Raw genomic sequence first — 26,260 nt, forward strand, 5'->3', positions numbered from 1 at the left:
AAAATAAATAAAAATTTCATCATCGCCCATATTCTCTGAAAAATGGCCAAGAAATCAAATTCTGCCAGGGTATGTACACTTATAAACATAACTATATATGGACCTAACAGTAGATTGATGGCATCATGAATGGTATATTTAATAAAAGCCCATTAAACAGGTTGGTGGAGGATTGGGTGATAAACATTGAATGATATGTACCTCAATAACTTCAGGGCCAGTAACACTGCTACACAAACCTCACAATAGGATGCCCATTTTATAAACTCCACACAATGTATTGCACCCGGCTTCAAGAAAGACACTTTTAAAAAGCAATTAATGTTTTTGAAAACTTTTTTTTTAATAAGGTGACAACTTGAATACACAGTAGTAGAACCATCAGGAATATGATGCAAAAAAATTGCTCTTTAATATTAAAGAATTTGAACTTTCAGATCTTCAAGTTTCATCAGCGGGTGAAACGTTGCAGTGTGGCTCTAAGTCGCTCCTTAAGTTCTGGAGGGATGGGCATATTTTGCATCTCTTTTACTCTGAGAATTTTCTCATGTGCTTCTTTAAACAGCTCGGCTCCAACTGCATCTTCCACTCTTTTCTTCCAATCTGCCAACTTTGGTCGGTTTTCAAAAGCATCAATTCCACCAGCAACAGGCTGTAAAATTATAGAAGTTGTTTGAAATCTCATATTGGTTTACAAAAATATAATACATAAAAGGTATTCTGAAAAACAAAATGCATCTTTTTTTTCTTTAAAGTGAAACTCTTCTTAATATTTTTTTCTGGGTTGGGATAGTAGACAGGGGAAGCCTTAAAGTGATTGTAAAAACAAAAAAAACAAAAATAAAAAATAAAAATAAAACACAACACATGTTTTACTTACCCTGTGCTTGAGAACAAAAGAAACAAAAAAGACTTTGTTGAATGGAGATTAGGCACAGGTAAGTATTATGGGGGTGGGGGGTTGTGTAGAGGGGTGTTAAATCTTCAAATTCTTGTGAACTTTGTTCAAACATGGGAGGGATGCAGCCAGGCACTGCACAAGTTAATGCATGACCTCTGTCTATAGTTCAAGAACTGACACTTACTTTGAAGAAATTAGATATCCCACAATCCCTGGGTCTTTTCAGTTCAGTGCTGGGGCAGGTGAGAGCTGCACAGTAAGTAGATCTGACAGACAAATTAGGCAGAGCATTCACAGAGAGTGCTCCCCATTTAGCTGCAAGAGTTTTTTGGGCTTATTATTACAGTCGACCCCCAGTCACGGTTCAGAGTGCCTTTGTGGGGGTCGACTGCGGCCTCAGTCGTTTGCGGACTTTCCTGTCTGGCAGATGCGCAGCTCAGCATTCCTGTATCATAACAGTTTACCGTGTGTAGCCATCTCGAGTAATCTCATGTTTGTTTTGTTCTTCTTAAGCCCCAAGATGATGTCTGAATGCACTGCACCTTCTAAGGCTTAAATTATTACCAAATTTACCCTGAATAGGCATTTACAGTACATATATGCTTTTTTGGCCACATCCAAAATTTGTGTTTTTTCACAATTCGCAGGTGGTGTTCTACGAACGTAACCCCTGCAAATTTCAGGAGTCGACTATTACATAAGCTCTTCCACATTTGTGAGATGACAGAGCAAATAGCAAGGCATGCATTGGAATGGTCTTGTCCTTTTGGGGAATAGGGACAAACTAGCGAAATTGATTAGTCAAGATACTGAAAACTCCAGTCACAACATTTGAGCACATCATTACAAGAAAAGGAAAAAACAAAAAAAACGGAAAAAAACAAAACCAAAAAAAAAAAAAAAAAACAACAGAGGCTACTAAACCAATGCTGGTACAAGAATAGGCCCCAGATGAAAGAGTGGGAAAGATCTGGTGCTTGGGTGTGAGAAGGTGTTCTAGCCTGATGAAGTGGCCTGTTTATTAGCATCCGTCAAATTGGAAGCAACCAGGCCCTCACATTGTCCTTGAAACGGACAGACAGAGAAGACATGGGAGAGGAGATGATTCCTGAAGTGGTTTCAATATGCCGACATGGATGTTGCTGGGACAAGCAAATCCGGCCATCCAGCCACCCCGGCCCACTATCTTATTTGGTAGGGGGAGCAAAGGATGGGATCCCCGATGAAGAGTTCTATACAAAGAATACTCCTTTCAACTGAATGGAAAGAAAGAAAGGGACAAAACTCAGCTCCTGAGATGGCAGCTGTATTCTCCAAGAATTAATTCAATGTGGTGTGTGCAAAAAGTGCCCAAACACCAGATCTGTCTCTTCTAGTGCATAAGCCATTCAGGGAAAGAGTCTGACAAATTCATTTAGGAGACTTGGAGCATCTGCAGGAACAAATGGCAGAGTTGAAGAGGGCAGGTATCATCCGAGAGTCCCAAAGTCCATACGCTTCTAAGCTAGTGGTGGTACGGAAGAATGGGTCGCTGAGGCTGTGTATTTAATACCCGACGCTGAATCAAAGGACCATTCCCAACCAATATACCACCCCAAGGATCGAATAGCTTGCAGAGCCTGTCAGGAGCTAAGTGGTTCAACATGCTGGATTTGAAGAGTGGGTATTACCAAATCCCCATGCACCCTAAGGATCGGGAGAAGACTGCTTTCATTATCCCAGTGAGATTCTTTGAATTTGACTGTATGCCTCAAGGCCATGAACCCGATTGAGGCGTTTGTGTACTTAGACGACATCATCATTTTCAGCAACACCCTGGAAGAGCATGAAGAGTGTCTGGAGAAAGTCCCAAAGAGACTGACGAAGGGCTGAAACAGTCTCCGGAAAAGTGCCAGTTTTATCAACCCTCACTCAACTACCTTGGCAACGTTGTGTCTACCAATGGAGTGGCCACCAGCTTGTTAAGAAGGCACCATTGTTCGAGACCCTTCAGAAAAATGGGCCCAGCTGACACCTGAAGGGGTACAAGCCTTATGTCAAGTAGCAGATCAAGCTGGAGGAGAATCCAGGACAGAAGATGTTGGAGTGTCAGCCGTTGATGTCAGATATTATTGCAATGTCACTCAAGTTGGGGGGGGGGGGGAAATGAAGGACTTCCCAAGCTGTCAAAGAAAGACCTGTGTAGGGACCAGTTGGAGGACCCTCTCTGCAGCTTGGCATTGAAGGCCTTGGAGAGTCAATGCCCTGACTTGCTCCTCACTGACTCCCCAAACGAAGCCTTTCAGCCGCACAGAGTGAGACCGGTTACAGCTGCACCAAGAGATTGTCTACCGAAGGGACCCCTCTGACAATTCCAAAAGAAAAACAGCAGTTATTCCTACCTGAAAAATATAGGGAGATAGCATTAACTGCCCTACACGACAACCATGGCCACCTAGGGCCCGAGAAGACTTTTCACCTGGTGAGGGACCGGTTCTACTGGTCCTGCATGCAGGCTGAAGTTGAGGACTATTGCCACTTGTGCATCAAATGTATCCAAAGGAAGACTTTGCCTCACTGAGCTGCCCCATCTTCAGAGTCATGAACCCATGTAACTGGTGTGCATTGACTTTCTGTGCTTAGAGCCTGATCTGATTGGGCAGGAAAATATCCTGGTAGTGACTGACCATTTGACTTGATATGCCCAAGCAGTTTCCATGGGAGACCAACAAGCGTCCACCGTGGCCAAGATCTTAGTGGAGAAATTCTTTGTGCACTATGGCCTGTCCCAACGCATCCACTCTGATCAAGGGAGAGACTTGAGAGTAGTCTCATCAAGAGACTTTTAGCCCCTGTACACACGGTCGGACATTCTGCCAACCAAGTCCGTCGGATCTTGTCCGAAACTGTTGCATACACACGGTCGGACTAAGTTGTCGAAAAATCCGATCATTCAGAACGTGATGATATAATTTCATTACTATGGGACTACGTTCAGGCTAGTAGCCAATAGCTTTGATGTAGAAATTTGATCTGAGCATGCGTGCACTTGGTCCGATCAAAATTCTCTACACATGATCGGAGTATGTCCGATCGAACCAGTTGGTCAGAAAATATTTCCAACAAGTTGGAAAATTGGGTCCGACGGATATTCTGACGGAATCAGTCCGATGCATACCACACACAGTCAGATTATCCGACAACACGGTCCGATAGGACACATTCCGACAGATTCTCCGACCGTGTGTACAAGGGCTTAGACCTGTTAGTCTAAAACCACCGCGTATCATCCTCAAGCTTCAAACAGTACCACCAGTGAAGCCACAGGAAACTCTCCCTATCGTATGATGTTTGGATGGGAGGCTCGACTGTCAGTAGACTTGGCCTTCAGCACATCCCTCAACCAACTTCCCACAGAGGGCATGTGGATCGCTTGCGGAGAAATCTGAATACCGCCACAAGGCTCAAGCTGCCTCATATGCCCAAGGGCAGAGAAACAAAATAAACTTTGACCTTAGGGTACAAGTGCAGGGCCTACAGCCGGATGACAAGGTACTGCTGGAAAGCACAAGTTGGCTAACCACTGGAAGTCGCAGCCATATGTCATTTGCAAGCAGCTGTCAGGACTACCAGTATATCAAATCTGGCCAGAGGGAAGCACAGGCCTGCTGAAGACTTGACATCACAATCATCTGTTGCCACTGTCAGAAGTTGTTTGTGTGCCAACACAGCCAGATTCACAGTACACACCCACAGACTCTCATATCCCGGAAAAAAGTGACTAGATTCCAGTTTGTACCCCTTGCTGATGAAGATGAAAAGATGGGAATAGATTGTCTGTGGCCATTTCAAATGCCTGCCACCCCCCCCACCCTTCTCCTCCCAAGGTGACTGACAACAGGATTCTCAGGCCAGAGGCTCCTAAGTTTGTACCTCAAAGTCAACCTTTTGAAGAGTTTGAAGGATGGAAAGTCTTGAGCGTCTCCCATCCTTCATTGAGGAGGAGGAACAACGAGAGACCACAGAACAGCGAGAGGTAAGGGTTATTCACCCACCAAAAAGACTAACGAGATTAGAGAGACCGCGGTCCCATCAGACTAAACAGACACAGGTTCTCACTGAGGGAGAGTGCACCTGTCAGTCCCTGCGGGGGATTCCCCCCCCCCTCCTCGAGCAACGAGCAGTGCTCACTCACAGGCATCCGCCCGCTCTCTCCTCTGTATCCCTATTGGCAGGGAGAGGGAGCCAATCAAGCAGCTGCAGAGGGCCATGGGACTTAGAGTCCCATCACAAAACAGCCCCATTGATTTCTACAGGGTGTGGAACTACCAAACCCAGCCTGTTTTGCAAGAAGGGGGGCTAGCTAAAGACTCCAGCTTGTTGGTCTGTGGAGAGATCACCATGAGACAGGGAGGTAAATGGATGTGAGGGAGAGGGAGAGACTACAGGCACCCGCTGAAGAACCATCCAAAGACTGTTCCCGACACCATCCGGAGATGGTTAAAGACAGGCATCCCACCAGAGAGAGGCCTGCAGTCAAGACTTTAGGCATCTGAGAGCAAGAGGCGATCGGGTCACAAGGTGGACAGGTGGATTTTAGGTTTATATATTTTTGTAACCTTTGGGTTGTTGTGCCTAAAAAGTCCAAGTTCTCTTTATCAAATTTCTTCTAATCTCAATGGGACATGGCACTTTATATACATGTAGTATAAAGAGGAAAAAAAAATAAAAAATTTTTTTATATATATATATATATACACACACACATATCGATACAATAACCCTTTTTTCAAGGTTTTGGAGCCAAGCAGAGGACAGGAAGCAAGTGTATTTGTGTTGCATTGTGTATCCTACAGTTTTATGTCCAGCTTTTCTGTTTAGTAAAGCATTGATACACTACAGAAAATCAAAGCTTCCTTGGTTTTACTGCAAGAATAGATAAACTCTAAAAGCATAACATATAATCTTACCGGATGTAACAAATGGCCTCCAAAATAGGTACATTTTTTGATGGGGGGGAGGGTCTGATGACAGGTTAATATTAACATGTATGTTAATATTGCTTCTTCGTGTGAGAGATTTGAGGACCCACACGTCATATTAGGACACAGCAGCTGTATCAGTGCAGCCGCCTGTCTGCTATATTCTTAATATCTAAAATTTCAATTGGCTTTATTATACTTTATTTAGAATATGAATTCTCCATAATTGAGCGTATGGCAACTCTGAATCAGTTAATCTCCATATTATGACATGCTGAAACTGAAAAAGTAAACATTTAAAACTTGTCAGGATTTTGATGAATATTGTAAATCTTATATGCTTTTTTAAAGACATTTTCCTATGTAACTGATATGTTGTTTAACCACTTCAATACAGGGCACTTTCCCCCCTTCCTTCCCAGCCCAATTTTCAGTTTTCATCGCTCTAGCGCTTTCAATGACAATTGCACGGTCATGCTACACTGTACCCAAATGAAATTTTTATCATTTTGTTCAGACAAATAGAGCTTTATTTTGGTGGTATTTATTCACTCCGTTTTTTATTTTTTGCGATATAAGCGCAAAAAAAGCAGAAATTTGGAGAAAAAAAAAAACTATATTTTCTTTTTTCTATTTTAAAAGAAATCCAATAAAATCAAATTTGGTCATAAATTTAAGCCAAAATGTATTCCGCTACATGTTTTTGGTAAAAAAAAAAATTCTGTTAAGTGTATAATAATTGGTTTGTGTGATCTCGGACATATGTACACAAATGATCATGCAGACATGCACATATGTGTGCAGGTGATCACGTACATATGTGTGCAGATAATCATTGGGACATGTGATTTTAGTGGGACATATGTGGGGGACATGTGTGGGACTGTGTTTATACTGTGTGGTGTGTTGTATGTTTACACTAGACTGGTGATCAGTTAGTAAAAAGCTGTAAAAAAAACAGCTCATACTCACTGATCATCAGCTGGCTGCAGCGATCTGCTCTCCTCTCCTCAGCGATGACTTCTGTGTGAGGAGAGGAGGAGCCGATTGCCTAGCAACCGGCTGTTTGTTTACATCACATGACGGCCGTGATTGGACACGGCCATCGTGTGATCAGGAGGGCCAATCACAGAGCCCTCCTGCCGATCTGAGATGCGCTGTGTCCGGGTGACACGAGCACATCGGGATCGCGCCACTGCGCGGGCACGTGCGCGTGATCCCGCTCCTTCTGAAGGACGTTCATGAACGTCCTATCAGAAGTAGACGGCTCCCACCCGGCCGTATATGTGCATTGGCCGGGTGGGAAGTGGTTAAAGTCTAAAGCTCTCCTTCCCCCACTTCCTGTCATTAGGAGAAAGTCTGTATGTCTGAGTAATACCAGATGTTTAATAGCTATGGTAACCACTCCTTAGCCCACACCCTTGTGAGGGAGTGTTAATTAGAAGGAGGGTTTATTCTTTTGGCGCGAATTTAGAAAATTTGAGTTCATATAAGCAAAAGCTTGCTGGAAGAGAGAGATATAGAGAGCGATATAGAGAGCGCGAGAGAGAGCGAGAGCGCGAGAGAGAGCGCGATAGAGATAGAGAGCGCGATAGAGATAGAGAGCGCGATAGAGATAGAGAGCGCGATAGAGATAGAGAGCGCGATAGAGATAGAGAGCGCGATAGAGATAGAGAGCGCGATAGAGATAGAGAGCGCGATAGAGATAGAGAGCGCGATAGAGATAGAGAGAGCGATAGAGATAGAGAGAGCGATAGAGATAGAGAGAGCGATAGAGATAGAGAGAGCGATAGAGATAGAGAGAGCGATAGAGATAGAGAGAGCGATATAGAGAGCGATACAGAGAGCGATATAGAGAGCGATACAGAGAGCGATACAGAGAGCGATACAGAGAGCGATACAGAGAGCGATATAGAGAGCGATATAGAGAGCGATATAGAGAGCGATATAGAGAGCGATATAGAGAGCGATATAGAGAGCGATATAGAGAGCGATATAGAGAGCGATAGATTTTTTTTTACACTGTCCCGACAGAAATGAGTGGCACACAGGAGCAGGAATGCATGAAAAACACCTGTGCACCCCCGTGCCAGGAAAACACGGACCTGCAATAAAGTGACCCATGTGAATGAGCCCTTAGAGAGCTCTTTATGGTCACAGGGTTCCAGATTAGCCTGCCACCCTGAAATAGTACTACTTGAATAATGGATACAATAAGCAATACAGGGTGAAGTTGACCTAGCTGGTCACTTACCTGCATGATCTCCACAATAGCCACTAGATCAGCTATAGAGATCTCATCACCAGCTATAAAAGGTTTGCCTCCCAGGAAGTTTTGTTCTATAGTAGTCAATGTGTTATTGAACTCAGTCACCACAGGCTCCAACGTCTCAGGTTCAGCATCATGGCCAAGGAGAAAGGGTGTCATTACCTATTAGAAAAATAATAAATTACAAAACAGTATAACCATACAGGTTATGGTTATACTAACCCTAAAGGGTAGTATGGTGTGCACAATATCATTACACAATAGGGTTACATTAACGATATGTGTAATTTACTATTTAACTATGCTGGTAATATAGCAAAAAGACATTCTATACACTCACCGGATACATTATTATGTACACCCATTCAATTGTTTGCCAACAAACTACTAATCAGCCAATCACATAACAGCAACTCAATGCATTTAGGTAGCTAGACGTGGTGAAGACAACTTGCTGAAGTTCAAACTGAGCATCAGAACGGGGAAGAAAGGGGATTTCAGTGACTTTGAACGTTGCATGGTTGTTGGTGCCAGACAGGCTGATCTGAGCAAGGAAAATGCCTTGTTGATGTCAGAGGAGAATAGACAGACTGGTTTTGAGATGATAGAAAGACAACAGCAACTCAAATAACCACTTGTTACAACCAAGCTATGCAGAATACCATCTCTTAACGCAGAACACATCAAACATTGAAGCAGATGTGCTACAGCAGCAGAAGACCACACCAGGTGCCAATTCTGTCGGATAAGAACAGGAAAATGAGGCTACAATTCGCACAGGCTTACCTAAATTGGGCAATAGAAAATTGGAACAACGTTATCTGGTGTGAGTCGTCTCATCTTGTCCATCCCTTTATGACTACAGTGTACCCATCTTCTGATGGATCCTTCCAGCAGGATAATGTACCATGTCACAAAACTAAAATCATCTCTCCACTGGTTTCTTGAAAAAAAATGACAACGAGTTCCTTGTACTCCGATGGCCTCCACAGTCACCAGATCCAAATCCAAATCCAATAGACCACTTTTGGGATATGGTGGAATGTAAGATTTGCAGCCGACAAATGTGCAGGAACTACGTGATGCCATCATGTCAGTATGGACCAAAATCTCTGAGGAATGTGTCCAACACCTTGAAGCTATGCCAAAGAATAAAAGGCAGTTCAGAAGGCAAAAGAGGGTTTGACCCAGTATTAGCAAAGTGTGTCCAATAAAGTGGCTGGTGAATGTATATTTAATTTGCTTCCTGAAGGTCCTAGTAAAGCTTACATATCACTATTCATATGAATATGCATGGCCATTGTTTGTTAAACTTTTGAGAGCCATTAACAATACAAAGTGCCCCGTCTGCATTTGGCTTGATGGGAGACCTTAACAGAAATCTGGAGGCTACCTTTGCTGAATGTTCTGTTTTAGCCCTGACTCTCTTGCTCAAAAAATTTGGTCACCAAAATCGAAAAAAAGTGTTTGTTAGAGTTTAGCTTTATTTTATTTGTCTCATCAAAAGCCCATTTGAAACTACACATCCATCTAAGACTACCCTGTTTACAGGGTGGCAACACTGCTGCACGATTTCTTTAGAAGATGATCAAACAGCGTTACCACCCTATTACATTAAGTGGAAAAATAATGATCTATAGCCATTAAAACTACAGGGGACACTAGAGAGAAAAAAAAAAAAAAAAAAGCGGGAATGGCAAAAACTACATAATATTTGTATTTTTTTACCCAGTTACACTTTAAATACTTAGACTTTCTGATCCTTACAAGCATGAAGTAAGGGACCAGTTCTTTTCTGACTTTCCTGATCTGTTCACCATGGCTTGGTTAGGGATGCAAGGTAATGTAGCCAGTTGGTCAACCTGATAGCAAAACTACTTGCATTACAAGCAAGAGGTCAGTAATATATATTCCTATATAATAATCGTATATATTTGTCTTTTATCACATATTTGCCTTAAATTACAGTTTGCTTCTTATGTAGTGGAAGCACTTTTCGCTATATAGTAACTCATCGCAGAAAGAAAAAATAAATAAATGAGAGAGAAGTAGGCCCAAACCTGTTTGGCCCATCTTCTCCTGTAGGTCACAGGAGTGCAGAACCAAGTGTGCTCCTGTGACCTACACCACACTTACCTTTTATAGCTGTCAGACAGATAAAGTCCGCTGTCTGCTGAGGTCAGGTCCTGGAGTGAGCCCGACATTACAGTCTGGATCCATCTAGAAGCCTGGCCCGGCAGCTGGCTCAGCCTCTCAGTGAGCAGCTAGAGGAGACCAAGTCAGCCAATACCACCGCCTCCCCAACCCAGTGCTCCAGTGAGCAGAGAAGAGATTGTGATGGACAGTCAATGGCTCCTTGCTCACTGAAGAGCGAGAACTGATTGATTAGTGGCTTTTGATCACTTGGTTCTCGTGTAGAGGCAGCAGGGAACAGATGCAGCATTGGACAGATGCTGCATTCACCTAGGCGAGCATTCCACCCCCAATACTTCTTTAATGCTGGGATGCATAGGTCCAAGAGGGTAGAACCAACATTAACTATTGTTAATCCTTATGTTGCTAGCAATAGTAAATAGATAGAAAGGTATAGTATAGATATCATTTACTCGTTTTAAATTTTTTTTTTTTTTTTTTTTTCACATTTCTTCAGTTGCTTCCTGGCCCAAGTCAAAATGATGAATGGATGACATACATCCCAGGAGTCTTCATGGGCATTTTGTTTTCTTTCATCTTGAGGAGGGGAGGTTCTCAGCTAAAAAACAAACCCTTCTGCTTGCATGCCCGAGCGAAGGGCAGATGGACTCCAGGAAGTAAACGCTACATAAATCATCTGCCCTTACTCAATATGACCAGGGCTAGAAAGAAATGCTAGGGGCGTTTTTCAAAATGATTCAAAACACATTGGTTTTCTATTTCTCCCCTCTCATATATGCAAGTTCTTCCAAAGCTGCAGTTAGAAATGATGGCGCCCCATACAGCCTACCTAACAGGCCTCTCCTCCCTGGCTGAAAGTGACTAAGGACATAAATTTATCAGTCCCTTTCTCTACACAGCCTAAGCTGCACAGATGAATAGGAAGCACCCTGAGGCTTCCTATCATTCACAAACTGAAGCATAGTGAACAGTTTACTATGCTTCAGTGATGAATAGACACAGGAGTGATTGGTACTGATCGCTAACTGTATTCATTCAAGAAATGCCCCGCTCTCCATTCTGAAACAAGCCAGCAGCGCTGCAGGGGAAAGGGGCACACAGTGGGCCTGGACAGCAGAAGGAAGGGGTGCCTGTGTTAGAACCAATCCCCCTGCAGTGCAGCCAGAGGGAGGGAGAGGAGGAGAAGCTGGCAGTACTGCAGGGGGAGGTAGAAGAGGATCATTGTCTGCAATAAGATAGTACAGCCGGTCCTGCTGCTCAGTGGTTGCTCAGGCCCCTTTTAAACTGATGGGGCCGAGGCCCCGTACAGGAGGGCTGGCTGTACTGCCTTAGCTGCCCGAGATTTTCCACTGCTTCCTGAAGGTAGGTTGTGGAAGGGTTTGGTGATATCCTATTTTTCACGGTAACAGATGAATAAATTACACATCTTTTGTATAAAAGCAACCTGCTAAATGTCCTAAAGGCACACAAAGTAGACCTACAACCAAAGCTTGTTAAACTGCCTCCTGGACTTAGTGCAGGCACCGCCAGGTACTTACACACAGGCAACAGAGATTTTAACCATTTTCTACTCTATCCATAACTTAAAAAAAACAAAAAAAAAAAACACACAGACAGTCTCACCTTCACCCAGAATAATTTGGAGCCATGTGGACGGGTATTGGTATGCTGCCAAGCAAGATATTCATCAACCCGGGCGCGTTTTTGTACATCGGCTGGATACCAGTGATCAGGGGTCTTATACTTGTTGGCCAGATACAGAAGAATTGCAGTACTGGTGAATAACAATGAAAGGTAGGTTGGTATTAGTTCGTTTCTAACAAGTTCATGAGTAGAATGCCCTGCTACATTCTAAACAAAGGGCATTGCCGCTGGACACAAGTGCCCATTCAGAATGCTTTGCATTTTCTCAATGAATGCAAAGAATTCTCCGATTGGATGAGATGAAGAGTATGAAGTCACCCCCTGTCTCTCCACCTCTTCTAAATCAAAGAACTCTTGCATTCAAACCATGTTCACAATGCAGCTGCTCAGCACAGGACACAAATGCTAATGGAGATCACTGAAGTAGTGGTGTCTACTACAGTAATTTCCAGCTTCTAGAGGGATCCGATAGGTATGGTATATGCATAGTTACACTGGTCTAAGCTGGACCAAATGTAGCTATGCAAAAATACCATACTTGGAATTCTTCTTTTAAGCATTTGTTAACCTAAAAAAATAAATAAATAATTATATGGATCCTGTTCCCTTAAAGCAGTGGTTTGCAACTCCTGTCCTCAAGACCCACTAACAGTCCAGATTTTATGTACCGTATTATCTTGGGGAGATGCAGACAGGAATACTGCAATCACTGAGCAGCAAATTATATCACCTGTCATGTATTTCAGTTATCTTGCAAACCTGACCTGTTAGTGAGTCCTGAGGACAGGTGCTGAGAACCACTGTCTTGAAAGCATGTTATACAGTACTTGTGCTGTGCAAATTGGCCCCCTTACGACACCTAAAAAACCTGCCTAGTTCTGCCCTCCCCTCTGTAAATTGACCACAGTTTATCATGGCTGCTGAGCCCTGACACCGGTCAGCTTACGTGCCTCTGTCATCCGCATCTCTCCTGTCCGCTGCCCCCCACCCTCCCTGTCGGCTCCTGTGTCAGGGACCACTCCCTCCCCTTCTGCTGCTGAAACAACATTTCATAGTTTATACATGCCTCCTTGTCTCCTAAGAATATATCCCCCTCTGTGTGTGCTGGTTTTATTAAAAGAAGCCATCCTTTACCTCATCTCAGAGCACCGATCGGCACTCACGTGACCCACCAGCTCTCTCCTCCTCCCCAAGTACCCCTTAAATAAAGCCCAAGGTAATAAGATCCAGAATTAGAACAAAATGTCAAAAATAGTTTAGTGTAAAAGATGACAAAATTGACAGCCAAATGGCAAAAAAAATAAAAAATAAAATATCATCACTTAAAACCATAGACAACATTGTCTGGAACAAAAGCAAACACACATACAGAGAAAACAGACAATCAAATGACCAATAGGGCACTATAGATAAGTGCAATTGAAAAGTGATGGATCGGTGTCCCCTGGACCCTTTGACATGTTGCTACGGACGTTGCTTTCATGCTATTCCATAGGACTGCCTGGCTCGGTGGTGGCATCCTTCTCAATTGCACTTATCTATAGAGCCCTATTGGTCATCTGGTGTCTGATGTTTTGTCTGTATGCGTGTTTGTTTTTGTCCCCAGACGTTGTCTTTTTATGGTGTTAAGTGATGATTTTTTTTGCCATTTGGATGTCAATTTTGTCATTTTACAATAAACTATTTTTTGACATTTTGTTACAATTCTGGATATTTTTTCCCTGGGCACTATTCAAGCGGTACTTGGTTATGTGCATTCTCTCTGGTACAGTGCACATTTTTTAATATCCTTTTTGGCCACGAGTCCCACATATTGTTATATGTCTTGCCTCCTCCCCTCTGGGCTGAAGTCAGTGGGGGAAACCTCAGCCCTGCCCGCTGCATCTGTCAAACAGGGAGAGGCGAGAGCCAGCGGGTCAAGTGAATGGTAGTCGGTGCTCTGAAATATGATAAAGGACAGCTTATTTTAATAAAACACACACACAGGAGGACATATCCTTAGGAGACAAGGAGTCTTGTCTAAACTGTGACATGTGGGTTAACAACCACTTTAACACTTTGTTGGTTACATGACATATGATAGCATACATCCAGGAATCATTAGAATTAGTTCACACAAGCAACAGTTCATATACTAGTCTACAAATATGGACAGCAAGCCAATCCCAAAAACAAAAATGCAATTGCAGTTTACCAGTGCTTCATCCATTTTCTCCAGTTCATTCTCTCTTTTTTTCCACCAAGAAATTATGTGAAGTGGGATAGAATTTCCTGTCTCTACATCTACACTCATTTATCCATTGCATCTATGTGGGCAGCCATGGTTGTCAAACAGACTGGACTTTAACATGTCTATCTTTGTCCATCTCCAGTACATGATAGATTGATGGGACTAATAGGTTATACTAAAGATAAAAAGAAAGTCCTTGGTGCTTCCTCTTGAGGCAGAATGACTAGACAGGAATTTCAGATTCAAAAGGATGCATTTGCTCTCCATGTGAATTCCTTCATGCCACAAACCCTACCAGCTGAAGCCGTGGCGGCTGGTGCTGAAAATTTTTTGAGGGTCGCAAACAAACTGAAAAAAATACTGAACCGCGCCCCCCCCCCCCCCCCCAATCAAATGCAACCATTGTGCCCCATCATACGCAGCCAGACTCGGCTGTCACTTCACTAAACACCCCGTGGCTGGTCTGGCGGCACTTACTGCTCCTCTCCTGGAGTAACAGGGCTCTCCCTCAGTGGGAAGCGGCGGCTGCTGTGTCCGCTCATCTCCTCTTCTGCCAAAGGGTTAGGCATCCTAATGCTTTGGCCAAATTGGAAGACAGGTCTCACTGACCTGCCTGCTGATTGGCAGGGAGGAACAGTATGAAAATAGTGAAAATTTATTTGCTATGCCACACAACATTTTGAAGCCTATACGAGCCTCTGGCTCAAATCATGCGCTTCAAAATACACACCTCCCCCCCACCATAGTATTTCATGTGTCTGGCATCCTGAAAGGGACCACCACTAAGCTGAAGCCAACACTTTCTTAGCTAAAACCCAGCTCCTCCACTTACTGGATGGTAGCAGCTTTTTACCACCAACTAGTAAATGGGCATTGAATCACCCCCCCCCCCCCCCCCCCCACACACACAAACAGATCTCGCTTTATATCATGTTACTGTGATGGAACTAGATCACATGCCTGGCAAACAGTAAAGAGAATAAGAGTAAATGCACAGATGCTCTTCAGAGCCTTCCCCCCTGTTCTAGTGCTAAAAAACATCCATAGAACATAGCAGAAACTGCATGCGCTGCATGATGAAAAGGAAACCTTTTAGAAATAATGCTTTATGCCACCTCATGGACTTCGTTTGTTTTTTTTGTTTTTTGTTTTTTTTTTATGCCATTTACATTTTTACTGGGTGCCAGGAGTGCAGCTCGGCTTCACTGACCACCCTTCCCCTCTTCTGTCCATTCACAGAACACAGTTTTTTCCTAAATAGAGTCAAATACAAAGCCTTCTGTGACTGGGCAAAGGACAAGAGGGGTGGGCAGGTAGGCTGTAAATAAATGATGCTGGACCTTTAGCTCTCAAATCCTGCAGCCACAGCTTGCCCTCCTGAACACAAACACACAGCTGCTCAGAGCTGTACACATGCCATTGGCCCTGACCCATGCAAGTCCATGAGGCTGTGCCACAACTACTATGTGCAGTGTACACAATTGCAATATTCACGGGGTTAAATCAGGCAACACAAGTTCCTCACTGTCACACACACCTCTGAAAAGCGATCCATGGATTGCTCTTCAGAGGGTTAGCAAGGGCTGCGGCACATATGAACAAGCCCTAAAAGGAATTTTGAACACCACAGTCTTACAAAAAATTGTAGCAAATCGTGATTTCACCTCTCAGCCAGTGTGAAGTCTCCATCTTTTAGGGCCGGCACCTTTCGAAATGGATTCACTTTGCCAAATTCTTCAGTTAAATGTTCTCCTGAAGGAAAAAAAAAAAAAAAAAAAAGTTTTGTAAATGCAGACAATTAACAGTAAATTTGAATGTAGTTTAGAAGCCACGTCCAATCACGTGGATGACTTTGATAACATAAAATATGGTGGCTGCAATTTGACCTCCAGCTGAACATACTAGTTGCCTGGCTATCATACTGAACCTTGGACTTCATTACTTTCGGAGTCACTGACCTTGAACAAGCATACAATGAGTGAAGTCAGGACAAAGTAGAATGTTTTTAAATGCTTGTTACTGTACAGCAGGGGTAGGCAACCTTAACCACTTCAGCCGGAAAGAATTGGCTGCTCAAAGACCAGGCCATTTTTTGCGATACGGCACTGCGTCGCTTTCACTGACAATTGCGCTGTCGTGCAACATCGTACCCAAACAAAAATTGAGGTCCTTTTTTTTCCCCACAAATAGAGCTTTTGGTGGAATTTGATCATCTCTGCGGTTTATTTTTTGTGTTCTAAACCAAAAAAGGAAACAATTTTAATAAAAATACAATATTTTGTACTTTTTGCTGTAATAGCCTTTTTTTTAATCTATTTTGTTTCCTCAGTTTAGGCCGATATGTATTCTTTTATTTATTTTTATTAACCAAAAAAAAAAAAAAAAAACAACAAAAACACAATAATAAGCAAAAAGTGTATATTGATTGAAAAGTTATAGTGTCTACAAAATAGGGGATAGATTTATGGCATTTTTATTATTATTATTTTTTTTTTTTTACCAACAATGGCGGCGAACTGTGATTTTTAGCGAGACTGACATTGTGGTGGCCACATAACACATTTTTGGGTTGATTGACAATTATACAGCGATCAGTGCTATAAACATTTCACTGGCGGGGAAGGGTTTAATGCTGGGGGGGGGGGGGGGGGTGTTGCCTATGTGTGTTCTAACTGTGGGGGATGGGATTGACTATAGGAGATGCAAGATCGTGGTCTCGTCACGTCTCCGGACACTGTATATGTATGTATGTATGTATGTATGTATGTATGTACACACACACACACACACACCTGTTCTGCCTCTTGTGTCCGCTGGTCACAACCATCAGCACCCCCACTGTGCAGAAGGTGCCTGCTATTCCGCTTAAAGGGAAGTATAGCTGTGACAGTTTGTGGTATTGTGCCGACCTGCCGCAGTATAATTACGGTCGCCGGTCAGCAATCAGTTAAAGAGGTGAAGATCCATCTGAACAACATGGGAGAAGTCAAAGATCACTGGGCAGTGTCGCTGCTTCACACCCGATTCAAACCTCTAAATGCCATACTACAGCACTGCAATTGTGTGCATTGCATGGCAATAATGGGTTTAACCACCTCAATACCAGGCACTTAAACACCTTCCTGCCCAGACCAATTTTTAGCTTTCAGCGCTGTTGCACTTTGAATAACAATTGCGCGGTCATGCTACACTGTACCCAAATGAAATTTTTATCATTTTTTTCCCACAAATAGAGCTTTCTTTTGGTGGTATTTGATCACCTCTATGTTTTTTTTTTTTTTTTTTATTTGTTTAGCAAAAAATTAAGAAAAAATATTTTTTTTGTTTCAGTTTCAAAACTTTGTAAATAAGTAAGTTTTCTCCTTCACCGATGGGCACTGATAAGGCGGCACCAATGAAGTGGCAATGATAGGCGGCACAGATGGGCATGGATAGGCGGCACAGATGGGCACGGATAGGCGGCATTGTATTGTTTTGTACTGATGGATGCCAGTGCCAAACAATAATGCATGCCAGTGATGCCCATTGTGGGCACTGACTGGCATCCCTAGTGGTCTAGGGTGGCATACCTGGTGCTGTGCATGCCTGGTGGTCTAGAGTGGGCATCCTCACTGACGGGCGCGAGTGAGGAAAAGCCGATCAACGGCTCTTCCTATTTACACTGTGATCAGCCATGATTGGACACGGCTGATCACGTGGTAAAGAGTCTCCGTCGGAGACTCTTTACCGAGATCGTAGTTGCGGGGTGTTAGATTGATGAATCTGCAAGATGAATGCAGTAGGTGATCAAAAAATACTGGAGGAACATTTGCATTCATCAGCCAGGAAGCTGCGCATCGTACACATACTTTCTACATTCTAAACATGACAATGAAACAAAACAAGGCCAAGTTGACCTGTCAATTTTAGCTACACCAGAATAAAGTGAAGGTTCTGGAGTGGCCGTCTCAGTCTCCTGGCCTCAATATCATTGAGCCACTCTGGGGAGATCCCAAATGTGCAGTTCGTGCAAGGCAGCCCAAGAATTTACATGAACTGGAGGCTTTTTGCCAAGAGGAATGGGCAGCTTTACCATCTAAGAAGATAAAGAGCCTCATCCACAAATACCACAAAAGACTTCAAGCTGTTATTGATGTTAAAGGGGGCAATATACATATTAAGAACTGGGGTATGTAAACTATTCATCAGGGTCATTTGGGTAGTTTCTGTTGTGATTAGGAAAAAAAATAAAAATAAAATGGGAGTAAAACACAGTTGAGTGATAATATATGGCTTCAGTAAAACACTAACCACGAGTGAAAGAAAAGTTTGTGTTTTAGATTTTCTGAAAAATGGCCAAGAAATCATAAATTCTGTCAGGGTATGTAAACTTATGAGCATAACTATTTTGAATAGAAAACTGCAATGCGATTTGTCATAAAAGAAATGTGCTCTCAATTTTAGGATTCTGAGTTATAAATGTACAGGCAGATTTTCAATTTACTAAAGTAGTTACATAATAAATGGCTGGTGGTAGTCATACAGAATATACTCATTACCATATAGGCTTTGGGCATCCTTGTTGGTATAATGGCAAAATATTATACAAGGTTTCTTGCCCAAGTGAACCTGTTGTACACAAAAAAAAAAAAAAAAAAGGCTTGTATGGTGAACCGATAAACCATGTATATTCTTTTTTTCTGTCCTCAAAGCAATGAATAGGGTGAAGGCTGCATACGAAACACATGGGCTATTGGTCTTTGCATTCCTTGAAACTTTAGTTTGCTTTTAGTTTTGCCATTGTGATCAATAGCCCATATTGATTACACAAAAGGCAATGTGTATGTTAGAATAACTTGACCTAGCTATTCTTTACCAGTAAACAGAGATCCAACTGCATTTAGAAATGCCATGCATTTATATATACATACATACCCAGAGAATGTTGCAAAGCTACCTACACACCCATGGGAAATATGTTGCAAAACAGACATCTGTGAGTTTAACCATTTCCACAGTAACGGGTCCCTTGGTTTTAGTTTACTGGAAGGGTAAAGTGGAACTCCAGCCAGAATTCCTTTCCAATCTTGGACAGGCCAAGGGAGCCTTAGAACCTCTGTGGGGTGCATATCCCTACTGGGAAGATTTCCTGGCCCAGGGACAAAGTCCCCTCCCCCCCCACCCCTTTATCTCAATTGAAGACATGCATTTTTTTTCTTTTTCTCATTTTGCTGCGTTCCATACAGAAAAAGTCAACATGTTCTGCCTTTGTTGACTGTACTGGAATACACTGCATTGGGGAGTACTAGGGCCGTTGGAATCCATGTTAAATACTGTCCACACATTTATGATGCAGCATAAAAAAATATATAAAAATGTAATGGGCTGCATCTGGTGTGAACCAGCCAATAATTATTATTATACAAGTTTTATATAACGCCAACAGTTTGTGCAGCGCTTTGCAACATGAGGGCAGACAATAAAGTCCATAATTGCCTATTTTACAGAGATTTCTGCATACACTCACCTGTCCGCTAAGGGAAATTGGTCAAGAACTCCAAGGTACCATTTTTATCCAAAGCATCCAGGTATGATTGTAGCATGCCCACAGCTGTGTGCGGTGGTTACTCCTGGCGATTTCAATGCCACTACAGTAGCCAGTGGTGATGTACAAGTTTGCTGAAGGTACCACAGTGCTCATATTTAAACATCGGGTACATGATTGCCAGGTCTTTTAGGCTAGGGACAGGTTTATGCATTTGCACAGGGCAGTAAAGCAACTAGCCTGTTCCTAGGAAAAAGGAAAAAAAAAAAAGTGGTCTATTCTGCCAACTTATTCAGACTTTACAAAAGGATGATAGTCCTGACTTCCAGGCATGTGACTGTCATTTTCATACGTCATTAGGCTCAGCCAGACAGATTCTCATTGTGTGATACATTAGTGCAATTTGTCAGGTCAAATCATATGACAAGTAGGATCCTATTGCTGGCAATTGTACTGTTAAAATTGGGATCAATGCCGACTTTGCGGTGCCACGACGATTTAAAAAAAGGGTAGTACATGCACTACTGGGGTTGATTTCAGGGTGTGACTTCAATAAACCATGCACAGATGTCTTCAAAGCTGCACTAACATGCAGGTTTGGCAATTTCAAAGTCGCAGTCAATGTGAACAGGGGCTATAAGGGCTCGTTCATACCTGCAAGCACACGAAAGCATATGAGCACTGTGTAGATGCAGTGCGAAGTATTGTTACACTGTTTACTTTAACCTTTTTGGAAGAAAATAAACACAAAAAAGGACTTAAAATCTATGTACTGCAGCGTTATTTTTTAACACATCGCTCACGTCACTGCATATTTATAGTGTGAACAGGGCACATAGAAATCTATTGTTTTCCATGCTCTTGCATTAATCTATGCAGCTCAAGGGACATGGGGTGAATGAGCCCTGAAATGTACAAGGAGTTAATAAAATACAAGTTACAGATAAACTCAACCTGTAATAAGAAAATAACACCCAGTAGGTGCGAGTGTAGGCAGGAGATTTTAGACACTTTTTTGTGTATTTTTACGAGTGACTTGCAGTACAAGAGCAGACTTGTGTGTTTGGCCCCACAGACTTAAATGGGAGAGCCTGAAAAAACACAAACGTTTTTTCTGGGTTTTTTTTCTGCGTTTAATTGTTCCTATTAAAGACTTTGGGGTGGTGCGGGGAGGAACAGAGAGAGCCACCAAGGGACCCCAGAAGGCCAAGATCGGGGCCACTCTGTGCAAAACGAGCTGCACATTGGAGGAAAGTATGACAGGTTTGTTGTAAAAAAAAAAAAAAAAAAAAAAAACCCATGTCATACTTGCATCCAATGTGCAGCTCGTTTTGCTCAGAGTGGTCCTGATCCTGGCCTTCTGGGGTCCCTTGGTGGCTCTCTCGGTTCCTCCCCGCATCACCCCAAAGTCTTTGATAGGAACAATTAAACGCAGAAAAAAAGTCCAGAAAAAAACATTTCTGCATGTTTTTTCAGGCTCTCCCGTTTAAAGTGACACTAAAAAGGTAATTTTTTTTTTTATATATATATATATATAAATGAGTTACCTTTAGTGTCACTTTAAATGGGAGAGCCTGAAAAAAAACACGCAGAAACGTTTCTCTATGTTTTTTTTTTCTGCGTTTAATTGTTCCTATTAAAAACTTTGGGGTCAAAAACATGCAATTCTGCCTCAAAATAAGTTTATACTTCATTCGCTTAGCTGTGAGCAAGCCCATTGAGAAGGAGGGCTCATTCAGATGGGTGCTGAGACTCGTCCTCCTGTATATTGAATGCAGATGGGTCCCAGCCCCTGTCTAAATTAACCCTTATGGCAGGGGTTCTCAACCCCCAGGCCGGTGGCGGTCCATGGTCTATTTACAGGGATGCAAAGACTACGCTTTTAGATGTGCGGTGGCAGGTGAGCAGAAAGATTACATCATCTCTCACTGCCTGCCCCGCAAAACACTGCTGTTCCATCATTACGCTAGGATAGGATGGAACCCACCCTGCCTCTGTGCTCCATGGACCAATGCACACGTCTGTGCTGCACCAATGCAGTGACAATCCACATCTGGTGGCAGGCAACAAGTGACACACTCAGAACTCCCACCGATTCGGAGTTGAACTATTTTATATAAAAAATTTATATATAAAAAATATTAGCAATACAAGTACTCCTCACTTAACGACCAGATTGTAAAATAAATTGGTCATTAAAATGAGGAATCACAATTAATCAATATTTTAAGCATTCTTAACTACTGTACTGTGAAAAAAAAAAAAAAGAAGGTCGAAAAACACGAAACTCCAGCTCAATAATGTTGTTTTAACTTGCATAAATACAGAACAAACAAAAACTCGGTACTGTACAATACAATGACGTATAGCGGGTCATTCAGGTGGGGAGAGCTGGTCGTAAAAGTCAGAGTGGTCGTTAATAGATGAGCATCTAACACTCTTCAATCATCCTGACACCATATCACCCATGGTGTCGGGATGATTGACGCGCTAACACCAGCCATTTCCCCGACAAATTACCCATAAAAAATAAAAAGCACGCCACCCCCCCTCCTCCCCGGCAAAAAGGTTGGGGACCGCTGCCTTACTGGATACTGCGACTTCTTTAACTTTGAGTGTTGTCACACTTACAAAATCGAGCAATAAAAAACCTCAGGTGTGAATGGATCCTGGATGGTTACACCATAGAGCAACACCCAGATGCTATGGAAGCTATGGAAATCTGCAATGTGTACTAATATGAGATTAGAGTCCCATAGAACAGCTGTGTCGGATCACAGGTGGGGGGTATGCCCAATATCCAGACTTGGGGTATCCGCACATGCTCACCTGTCTGCCCCTTCTGTACACTTTAAAGATCCAGGCACAGAAGAGTTAATCATGGTCAGATCAGAGCAGTGGCGGAACTACCGCCATAGCGACCCACGCGGGCGCTATGGGGCCCGCAGCTGAGAGGGGCCTGGTGAGGATGAGGAATGCTGACATCTCACCCGCGATTTCAAGGCGATCTCCTGCTAGGCGGCTACCTACTGGTGCACTGCTGCCTAGTTTAGCTGGGAGGATGCAGGCCGACCTGGATGGATTATTATGTGAGTGTGGCATGTCAGTCTGCGGGGCCCGGCAGCGGCCACGGCTCTGCCGGCATTGTGATACCTCTGTGTGTTCAGACTCTGCTGACCGTGCAGTGTGCAGACTTCACGGTCTGTCCGACCAGCGATGTCTGTGTCTGCGAATTGAATTGGAGGTGACGCCGCCGCCCGTCAGATCCCACCAATGCCCATCACGATAACAATTAGGCTGCTTCCTGTGTGCCCAGTGAAAGTTGCCGTGACAGCCAATGAGGTGCTGAGCGCAAGCGCGGTTCCCCGCCCACCTTATGATGTTGTTCCCTCCTCCAGTCCCACCCACAATGGAGCAGGGGGGCCCGCGCAGTGCTTCGGCTGGCTGTCTCACATGATCAGCACGGCAGTGTGGAATGGAGGCTCAGGCTAGAGCTGAGAAGAAGGTACAGACAGTCTGATGTGTAACAGCATCAGTGAGGCCTGTAATTGGTACAATCTCATGTGTGTAACACAGTGTGTCAGTCAGTGTGTTCTGCAATAATTGCTGCCTAGCTCAAGCCGTAGACAGACAGTTTTAGGCTGGGTTCACACTATAGCGATGCGGGAACGCCGCGAATCTGCGGCGTTTACCCGCATCGCACACCTCCCGCCGGCAGTTCACACTGCCCTATGCGGACGGCTGGGAGTGTCAATGTTATGTTAATGACACCCCCAGATCCGTCGGCATATCGCAGTGCGATCTGCCGACTCGCACAGGAATCTGATCGCATGGTGTGAACCCCCATGCGATCCGATTCTGTTGCGGACCCAAAAAAGGGTCCCGTGCGAGTTTGCTGCGGGAGCGCTGCGAATTCAGCCATACTATCTGTATGGCTGAACTCGCATCGCTACGGAGATCGGATGTGATTTGCTGTGCGAATCACATCCGGATCTCCCCCCGCAGCGGTGTGAACCCAGCCTTAGGCTGGGTTCACACTGCTGCGGTGTAGAAGATCGGATGTGATTCGCACTGCAGTGCAAATCACATGCGATCTCTGTGCGATGCGATTTCAGCCATACAGATAGTATGGCTGAATTCGCATCGCATTCGGCCCAAACTCGGACAGGACCCTTTTTTTGGTCTGCTGCAGAATCGGATCGCATGGGTGTTCACACCATGCGATCCGATTCCTGTCCGAGTTTGCAGATCGCACTGCAATATGCGAACTGATTGGGAGGTGTCATTAACTTTTCACTGACACTCCCAGCAGTTCGCATAGGGCAGTGTGAACTGCCGCCGGGAGGCATGCGATGCGGGAACCCGCAGTATATTCGCAGCGTTCCCACATCGCAGCAGTGTGAACCCAGCCTTACACACAATCTGTAGTTGCAGCAATCATATTCAGACTTCACAGTGTACAGTATAATAGCATCATATACATATTTATTATATTATGGACAAATACTGGATACTGTATTGTGGGAAACTGACAAAGCCCAAGGCATACTGCAAGCAGGTACACATAGATAACATCCACCCTCTAAAATTTGTATACACTCTACACACTAAGCTGTTGCTTGGGTACTGTGCCACATGTGTGGTAATCTGTTCTTCAATGGCATTAGTTAATTTTTTTTTGGGGGGGGGGCCCCATACAACCTTTTGCTATGGGGCCCTGTGATTTCTAGTTACGCCCCTGGATCAGAGTTAATATTTGTCAGATCACTCACCTTTAAAGAGTAGCACATCATGGTTGTTAAAGGGGATATTTTTTGCCTTGGCGAGGATGTACACCGATCGGCATGGCGGGGACATGAGATCCAGGTATAAGGTGAGATCTGACATGTTAATTGCTGTTCACTCGGCACAGAATAATCAGCAGAGAAGGAGAGACAACAGAGACCCCGCCCCTGACTTCTATTGAGGGACACGCCCCCTTCATTCTGCTCCACATATGCAACTTGAGCTGTCATACTGGCAGATTTCTCTGTGGCACCAGAGGGAGGGAGAGAGGAATCAGATGAACCGAAGTGCCTAAACCCAAACAAACACTTTTGAATTACATAGGTTCTGAGGCTAATAAATGCAGATGAGTCACAGAGTTTAAATTACCAACCTTAAAGTGGTTGTAAACCCTTACAAATCACTTTGACCTACAGGTAAGCCTAGATTAAGGCTTACCTGTAGGTCCAAGAAATTTCTCCTAAACCTACACGGTTAGGAAATATTTGCCCGAAGACAGGCACCGCTGTCTACGGCGCATGCGCCGTAGACAGTGGCGCGCAGGCGCACTGAGCGCGGCATTTCCAACAATGGAGCTGCCGCGCGTGTCGGCTCCCGTGTGCATGCGCGAGAGTGGCGTCATTGCGGCTCCGCCGAATGACAGCGGCGGAGCTGCGAGACCCCACCGAGAAGATGGATGCGCCGGACTACAGGGGACAGAGGCGACTTCGCTGGCTCCTGTGTCAGGTAAGTGACACATAATGGACTACTATGAGATGCATAGAAGGTCCATTATGCTTTGCCTTTGCAGGGAATGAAAGAGGAAGTAAACCCATCAGGGTTTACTTCCTCTTTAATCAGCCACAGAACCTGTGTAATATGTGTTTGGGTTTAAAGGGATGAGGTGGCAACCACAGTAGTAAGTCCAAGCGGTTATTAAAATAAGAAATATCTGTAACACTCTTCAATGATCCTGACACCATATCACCCATGAAAGAAAAAAAAAAAGGGGGGGGGGGGAAGATGCAGGTCACATTCCCCACCCTTGCGCCGATGCCAAAAAGATTGGGGGCCGCACGCTTACTGGGTACTTCAACTTTAGTGTTGTCACACTTCTGGAATCAAGCAATAAAAATGCTCAGGTGTGAATGGGTCCATAGATCGGCACCCAGATGCTGTTTAGCTATGGAAATCTGCAATGTGTACTAACATGAGATTAGAGTCCCATAGAACAGCTGTATCTTTAGGGTTATGCCTTGTTTTATACTGCAAGGGTGTCAAAGTGGCAGCCCTCCAGCTGTTGAAAGACTACAAGTCCCATCATGCCTCTGCCTGTGGGAGTCATGCTTGTAACTGTCAGCCTTGCAATGCCTCATGGGACTTGTAGTCCTGCACCAGCTGGAGGGCCACCAGTTTGACACCTGTGTTATATAGCATTCCCTGCAAACTTCTGATCATGGAGGAACTTTCCACTGAGCTAAAGGAGTTCTAGTCCTGTCCTCCGTGATGATAGGTGGGGGTATGCCCTATATCCAGATTTGGGGTATCCCCACATGCTCACCTGTCTGCCCCCTCTCTATACTTTACAGATCCAGGCACAGAAGAGTTAATCATGGTCAGATCAGAGTTAATATTCGCCAGATCACTCACCTTTAAAGAGTACCAGAGCATGGTTGTTAAAGGGGATATTGTTTGCTTTGGCGAGGATGTACACCGATCGGCATGGCTGGGAAACGAGATCCAGGTATAAGGTGAGATCTGACATGTTGCTTGCTGGACAGAATAATCAGCAGAGAAGAAGAGACAGCAAAGA

General features: G+C 43.8%; 1 protein-coding gene across 2 annotated transcripts; it reads right to left on the reverse strand.

The window, feature by feature from the left end:
* Window positions 1-318: 318 nt before the first annotated feature.
* Window positions 319-26,260, reverse strand: GSTT4 (glutathione S-transferase theta 4). Of its 2 annotated transcripts, none has more exons than XM_077461575.1 (5): window positions 26,098-26,260; window positions 15,824-15,911; window positions 11,909-12,059; window positions 8,117-8,293; window positions 319-652 (listed from the first exon to the last, which is right to left on the reverse strand). In XM_077461575.1, the coding sequence occupies exons 1-5, from the start codon at window positions 26,210-26,212 to the stop codon at window positions 452-454; spliced, it is 732 nt and encodes a 243-aa protein (XP_077317701.1). In that variant the 5' UTR covers window positions 26,213-26,260; the 3' UTR covers window positions 319-451. The 2 variants fall into 2 exon arrangements, with proteins under 2 accessions (XP_077317701.1, XP_077317703.1); XM_077461577.1 differs by lacking the exon at window positions 26,098-26,260 and adding an exon at window positions 24,456-24,619.

Source organism: Lithobates pipiens, unplaced genomic scaffold, assembly GCF_037356315.1.
Source record: "Lithobates pipiens isolate NorthernLeopardFrog02 unplaced genomic scaffold, aLitPip1_a1.2 Scaffold_3, whole genome shotgun sequence".
NCBI classification, from domain to species: domain Eukaryota; kingdom Metazoa; phylum Chordata; class Amphibia; order Anura; family Ranidae; genus Lithobates; species Lithobates pipiens.